This window comes from Lycium barbarum, chromosome 1, assembly GCF_019175385.1.
Source record: "Lycium barbarum isolate Lr01 chromosome 1, ASM1917538v2, whole genome shotgun sequence".
NCBI lineage: Eukaryota > Viridiplantae > Streptophyta > Magnoliopsida > Solanales > Solanaceae > Lycium > Lycium barbarum.
Window position 1 is genome coordinate 165,427,466 of NC_083337.1, and position 7,955 is coordinate 165,435,420.

The 7,955-nt window shown below is 33.1% G+C and overlaps 1 protein-coding gene across 1 annotated transcript; it reads right to left on the reverse strand.

The window, feature by feature from the left end:
• Positions 1 to 5,483: 5,483 nt before the first annotated feature.
• LOC132626286 (protein S40-4-like) lies at positions 5,484 to 6,318 on the reverse strand. Its single transcript, XM_060341105.1, has one exon. The coding sequence runs from the start codon at positions 6,155 to 6,157 to the stop codon at positions 5,690 to 5,692; it is 468 nt and encodes a 155-aa protein (XP_060197088.1). The 5' UTR covers positions 6,158 to 6,318; the 3' UTR covers positions 5,484 to 5,689.
• Between the last annotated feature and the right edge of the window lie 1,637 nt (positions 6,319 to 7,955).

The window sequence follows — 7,955 nt, forward strand, 5'->3', positions numbered from 1 at the left end:
TACATTACCCAAAAAAATTAAAATAGTCCAGACCTATTAAGTTTAAGCCCAAAAAAAAACCAATTGTAATAAGCTCTCTTTTGCTTTTGTATCCCTAATTTTCCACTTCAGTTGAGAAAATCAAATATCCTTAACAAAGAAAGGTGACTAGGATGTGTCTTTAGGATTAATTTATGTCATTTATGTATTTTCTTAATTATTCTTACTGTATGTATATAACACCTAGTAATCCTATATTATGGTTATCGTTTTCTGTTCTTGTGTATCCTGTTTGTTTGATTTGATTTTAATTTGTTAGTTTTATGTTTTGTTGCTTTTGAGAATATGAATTAGTGTAAATGGAATCGCTTCTAATATCATATAAAAAAAATCAAATTGAAAAAATCGAAACCGAACCGAACCAAACTTTAAAAAACCGAAACCGAAAGAACCGAACCGAACTAGTTTAGTTTGGTGTTCGGTGTCCACCTTCAAAAAACCAAAATCGAAATAGTCAAACCGAACCGAAGAACCGAACGTCCAGCCCTATATTAGAGTTCCTGAGCGATGATCCTTAAATATTACTACCATGATTTTGTAAACGTTAGATACGTTTTCTGCCACATAAGCATGATCAATGATCAGAGGTAGTTATTAATGGTACTTCTTTTCCTGTTGAGCTAGAGGTGTTACAATGAGAAATATTTTAGAGTTTTGGGCTGGTTTTAAAATCCGGTTCAAATTTAGGGGGCAATTAGGCCATTCTGCTAACGAAGAAAACGTTTTCCATGATTTCTCCAGGAGTTCTCATTTCTCTTTTTGGGTATTATCCGAAGAAAAAGAAGAGGAAGATAAAGGGCAAAAAAGATTGCAGGACAGTAGGAAAGTATCTTCATGATATTCCATATTCTTTTGAGTTTTGGAATTATGCTTTTTTACCAAATCGGTGTATTTTTTGCACATCCAAAGTGCCAAACGATAATTTGGTCGCCTATTCTACAAAACAGACCCTTTTTTTGCTTGATGAGACTTGGTTTACTTTTCAAGATTATTTGATAAAATAATTTAGTATGAATTTTTTTAATATTTAATACAATGTATATTAGATTAATTGAGTACTATAAGCTTAATAATCTTTTTAAGCAAAAGTCTATAGCTTTTCTTTTCTATCATTGTGGTGTTCAAAGATACAAACTTACTCGCGTTGAGTGATTACACCAATTAGCTATACAAACTTAATTGTCATGTTAAGAGATTTAATGAGGTAAAATTAAATATTAATTAACCATGCTTAATTAATTGAGAAAAGTCGAAGTATATGCATACAATATTGTGTCATGATTTCACTGATACATGTTACCTTTTTATAAACTTAAGTATTATTGACATTAAAAACGATAGTATCTGTCACGTAAAATGAGATCGCATAAGTACTAATCAATCTTTTTTTTTAGTGTCTACGGAGAAAAGTCAGGTACCTTAATATTGGTACACATCGAAGCATCTTATAATGTCTAACAGGACAGTTCTTATCTTAGCTAGTGGAAAAGAAACGGCATTAAAGTAGTGGTGCTGAATTACGTAATATTTTCTAATTCAGGGCACACCTGTTGGATGTTGGAGTCCGGAACCAAAATGCCCCTAAAAAAATATTTTGAATCAAAATACCCCAATAAAAAAAAAAAAAACTAAAGTACTCATAGCGCAGTAAAATACTGCGCTATAGCACTAACGGAGACGGAGCCGTTAAGTGTTATAGCGCAGTATTTTACTGCGTTATAGAAAAAAATTATTACTTTTTGGTACTTCTATAACACAGTAAAATACTGCGTTATAGAAGTACCAAATTTTTTTTTTCTTTCTATAACGCAGTAAAATACTGCGTTATAGAAGTACCAATTTTTTTGTTTTGTTTTGTATAACGCAGTAAAATACTGCGTTATATAAACAGTACAAAAAAAAAAAAATGGCCAACTTTATTTTTGCAACACTTAGTGTTATTTTCCATACTTTGACCAATAATTAGTCGTGTGTCAAGATTCCGAAACGTCAATATTTTATATAGAACCTGATATTTTTTTCTGCGTACAATAATGTAGGCTCAATACATCAAGGATACGTAAACGTTCGGATTGTCATTTTAGGGGTTGAAAAGGTGTCCGAAGTAAGTTTTGTTTGAAAAAACTTAGTGTCTTTTCCATACTTTGACCAATGATTAGTCGTATGTCAAGACTCCGAAACGTCAATATTTTATATAGAACCCGATTTTTTTTTCTGCGTACAATAATGTAGGCTCAATACATCAAGGATATGTAGACGTTCGGATCGTCATTTTAGGGGTTGAAAAGGTGCCCGAAGTAAGTTTTGTTTGATAAAACTTAGTGTTTGACTGTAAGGTTAGTTTAGTCAACTTTATGTGTCGAGAAAATTAGTCAGCTTTATTTTCAAAAATTGAAACTGTAGAAGTGAAATTGACATTCACAGCTACATTACCCCGGGATTTTTACGTTGAAATTTATTGTGTATCACCATCTTATAAGTAAATAAAATTGAAAATTTCATGCCAATTTGGGGGAAAATCGAAATTGAATGGGATAAAAGGCGTTTTTTTAAAAGGCAGTTTGCCCGCATAGATCTCGAAAAAATACGCAAGTTAAAAAAAAACGCGTAAACGGACGTCCGAGCGCAAAGTTATAACCATCTAAAGTTTGACGACTTTACAACTAGTTTTTGTCCCTATATTTTTTAGAATTATATTTATATTCAAAATAAAGTTATGTCTTGATTAAAAAATAACACGCTTAAATCAAAATCTTAAAAAATAAAACATCCTAAAGTTTCCAAACAAAACTTACTTCGGGTACCTTTTCAACCCCTAAAATGACTATCCAAACGTCTACGTATCCTTGATGTATTGAGCCTACATTATTGTACGCAGAAAAAAATATCAGGTTCTATATAAAATATTGACGTTTCGGAGTCTTGACACACGACTAATCATTAGTCAAAGTATGGAAAAAACACTTAAGTTTTTTCAAACAAAATTTACTTCGGGCACCTTTTCAACCCCTAAAATGACAATCCGAACGTCTACGTATCCTTGATGTATTGGGCCTACATTATTGTACGCAGAAAAAAAAAATATCAGGTTTTATATAAAATATTGACGTTTCGGAATCTTGACACACGACTAATTATTGATCAAAGTATGGAAAATAACACTAAGTGTTGCAAAAAATAAAGTTGATCAATTTTTTTTTTGTACTGTTTATATAACGCAGTATTTTACTGCGTTATAGAAAGAAAAAAAAATTGGTACTTCTATAACGCAGTATTTTACTGCGTTATAGAAGTACCAAAAAAAATAATTTTTTTCTATAACGCAGTAAAATACTGCGCTATTTTTACTGCGTTATAGAAGTACCAAAAAAAATAATTTTTTTCTATAACGCAGTAAAATACTGCGTTATAGCACTTAACGGCTCCGTCTCCGTTAGTGGGTACTTTGATAACTTTTTTTTTTGTTGGGCCATTTTGGTTCCGGATTCTTGGATGTTGCACCCACAAGCATGGACCCATTAGTGCAATTCACAAATAATGCATATAGCAATTTTCATTTGAACTTTGATTTGACACTGATGGAGACACTGAAACGTAACCAGCCAAACTATCTCCTTACTAATTGAACTTATTAAGTGTTAACGCGAGGGGTGGGCACAGTTTGGGCCAACCCGAAATCTAAACTTTTTAAATATTTGGTTTAGATATTTGGATTATGGATTGGATTTCGAATTTTTTTAAAAAAAATTTATGAATTTCGGATTGGATATGGATTTAGTACTATGAATTTTTGGATATCTGAAAATCCAAAATTTTTATACCTTATATCTAGCCCTACCTATATCATATGTGTCCAGTACTAATAAATATAATTTCTAAAAATCCAATAGATTGGTACCTAAGGCCCTACCCATTAAAATATTAAGTCCAATATATAATTATCTACTAAATCAAATATAATATAGGGTTTTCATACTTCTCAAGTCTCAAAAGTCTGACGTTAGTGTCACCCACGGCAGAGTTTTTTGTTATTTGTCCAGATGACTACTTAGATTTTATTTTATTCATTTCCACTTTTTTAGAATGCTTTTATTTGGTATGAATTTACTATGTTGGACATGACTTGGATTTGTTAATCGTAATTTGAATTGGAAGACTGTTTTTTACTGAGCAATTAAGATTTAGATTTAACTCTGTGAAACTAACACATGAATTTCATTCCTAATAGGTTTGCCTTAAGTCTCAAGAGTCAAATCCGAAAATCTGAAATATCAAAACCGAATAATCCGAAACCGAACTGAAAATATCCAATCCAATCCAAACTTATTTGGATTGGATTTGGATTATAATTTCTTCAATCCAAAAACGAAATATCCAAATCAAAAATTTCATATCGAATCCGATGACCCGAACGCCCCCAGTTAACGCCCTACTAGTACTACTGGTAATAGATTACTACTATTATGTCAAACCATATCTAGCTGAACTCTTTATTGCTAAAAAATACATATCCAGGCTGTGGAGCTTCTACATAATCCAGTATAATAATATCTTAACCATAAAGATTATGGATAAGTTTTCTATGGGAGCAGGTCGGATAAACTTTTGGATAAAACATGTCTGTATGCTTTGACTCCATCTATAATGTTAGGCTAAATCATCTCAGTGATGTTTTTAACATTGTGTGATATTGTCCGCTAGCTTGCAGCCAATCTCGCACGTTTTTTCTCAAAAAGGCTTCACACCATTAAAAACATCTACACCCTATATGTAGCTTCTCAATCTTTTCAGCTACAAATGTAGGATTAAGAGATCCTACACTTTATGTAGCTTCTCAATATTTTCACCAATAAACGTGGGACTTTATTCGTACACCCAACAAATAAGATTAGTGTGTGCAGCCACTTATTGAGGCATTATGACTTGGGTATCAGTTAGAGCAGGGAGTGAACCCCACTCCCTGGAAAATGAATTAATGTGCGTGAAACCCCGTAATCCACTCTCTACTGCTTAATCTGAGACTAAATTGAACATTTTCAAAGAGTAGTTTGTCTGGTGGAAAATTTACAATTATCTTCAGTACACGGAATGGAGTTTACACTGGCTCAAGTGCTTATGATATTATAGATTTTCTTCTTCCTTTGTTGTTTTGTGTTTGGATTAATAACTCGTTCATTACTATCTATATTGTGACGTCTCTATCACTGAACTACATACAGAACAAACTCGATTATCCACAACAATGGAGTAAAAAGGTGCATTATTTGTCATCTGAAACTACCAGCAAACTGGACAATATCAAAATTACCTACCCCTTTTTTTTTTGGTTTACTACGTACACTCCGTAAACCTTACGTTTGGAGATGCATTCACTTCTGCGGTTAGTCATTCAAAACCTGAAGATGAAGAAACATTTCAATTGCCATTTGCTCAACAGTACTGAAGATCTAAACCAGTATTACTACCAGCGATAAAAAAAAGAATCAATTTTTTGTCTTGATTTCCTCTCAAAATTTCAAAAAACCGTTACAATCACAATGCAGTGATGGACTTGAAGATGTGTAAATCGTCTCCAAGTGAACAAAAAAAGACCAACATATATGTAAAATTTCAAGAAAAAATAAACAGCAATTAATTTCTCAGTGTCAGATCAATCCTGGAATCCAGTTTTCTCCCATATAGCATTCCTAACTCTACTCAGATCTCTCCCTTTAAGAGTTCGCCCAACTCCTTCATGCACGGAAAACGATGCAATACGTGTCCTCTCTAACTGCTTCGCCAAAAACTCGTGAGGCGGAATAATCCGGTTTTCCACATCATCACCCTTCTCCTCATCGCTATGATCTCTCCTTCCATACTCTTTATATTCATCCTTCAGTATCTTCGACCAATCAGGCACGTTCACCGGACTGCTTCGACAGCTCTTCGTTTCACACTGCTGCTTCCTCGAACTCGAATACATCTCACGGAACTCTGGTGGTGACTGAGAAACTGCTGGTGAGTTCCACATGTCCGATTCATCGAACTCGAAAATCGAGTCAGTAGTCACCTCAGCGTCTGGATAGGTTGATAGGAACCGGTGGTTAGCGGTACCGAAATAACTCCTTGAAGCCACCATTGATGAACACCTTTGAAAAAATTCAAACAAAAATAAAATCGTTAATGTGTATACATACAGACACGTGTATGTATAGAAATGAATATGAAGTTGTTGCTCTCTGTCACGCTATCAGTATGTGTTGATGTTACGCAGAAGTTTTGAGGTGCTTTTATAAAGGTTTTAATGATGGATAAGATTCTTCTTTTTAAATCTCCTCTATATTTCTCATCTTTTGTTTAAATCTAAATTTACGGTTATAACCCCTTGAGAAAAATCATGAAAATGTCACGTTATAACTTGGATTTATCCACTCAATGGGCCCACTTAAATCTACAGTTCCTCATTTTCAACATTTTTTTGTGCGGAATGCCCTTAATTTTTGTTCTCAAATTTAAAATCTTTAATTGTTGTCCTACAAATGACTCATTTGCCACCCTTAAATTATTTTGGAAATATCGATTTGTTTTAACCTGGTTAGTTGAGACCCTTAAGATTGTCAGCTACTTTGGCTTGTGACACGTTGCCCCTTGGAGCACAACAACTGTAAGGGTTATGGCCCCCAGCAGAGGTAGCCCCACAAGGATGACAACAACAACACATGCCATGTAATTTCACAAGTTGGTTTAGAAAGGGGAGTGATCGATGGTACATAAATTTTATTTCTATCGTGTGAGATAGAAAGAATGTTTTCGATAAATTTTCGGTTAAAAAAATATTTTAAAGGATTTTGAAAAAGAGACAACAACTACAACGTAATTATATGCTAATCGAAGTGTAAAAAACAATAGATAGTAACATAAATTAAAAAATAAGAAGCTATAAACATAATACTACGACTACTAGCCTGAAAGGTTAAGTGTGACAACATCCAATTACGTACGAGGCTCCTCCGTATTATGAGATTGGATATAGTGTGGAGCTTGTGCCAGCTGGTTTTTTGGCTTGCTTCATTCCACAACTCAAGAAGTTCTTGAAATACCAAAATTTGTATCATGACTCTTATTCCGTCTCTATTCAGGAAAATCCCACATCATTACTTCTTTTTTCTCACACGCATTTTCTTTTAAAATACAATATTTTCAATTTCTGCATTTCATAAATTATTTTCTTCCATTCACCAAACATTATCAATAAACTTATTACATTTGTGGTTAAGTAGTTCACTCTAGATTGACATCCAATATCGAAATAAGTATTACATTACGATGATAGCACATGATTAGCAAGAGAATTCATGCTCTTCTCTTAGCAATGATCTGTCTAGAGCTACTGGAGTGGTTCTTTTAATTGAATTTCGTGATTTTTAGTTGAAAGTTGAATTGAATGGTAGGATCAATTAAGAGGATGACATTTATCTGATTCAATAATTAATCATTAATTAGTAGCTATAGAAAAGGGATTGAAGAGTGAGGTAATTCTTGACAGAATATATTATATATTACTACTATATTTTGGTAATTTCATACCCTTTCAGGAATCCTATCCATTCGAATGATTACACCTTTTTTGCCACCACGAGTTCAAATTATAATTTTCTTATTAAAAGAATTCCCTTATCCCAACTTTGTGTGTGTGTCTATTCTTTTTATTTTTTCCCTCTGGAGCAGATCCTATCTTTTATTTCTTTTCCACATTTAGTGATGTTAGTTAATGAGAAAGAAATCCATTGCTAAACGAAAAAGGATTACAAAACAAATAGAATTCTAGAGATAGTACAAGTGTTCCATTATTTGATGTCTAATGCCTAATTTGGATGCCTCATCCAAGAACCATAATAACAGTGTTAACCAATAATGGTGCCTTTGAATTATATAAC

Bases quoted from the DNA above. Each gene is read 5' to 3' on its own strand.
- LOC132626286 (XM_060341105.1), bottom strand. From the start codon at position 6,157: ATGGTGGCTTCAAGGAGTTATTTCGGTACCGCTAACCACCGGTTCCTA.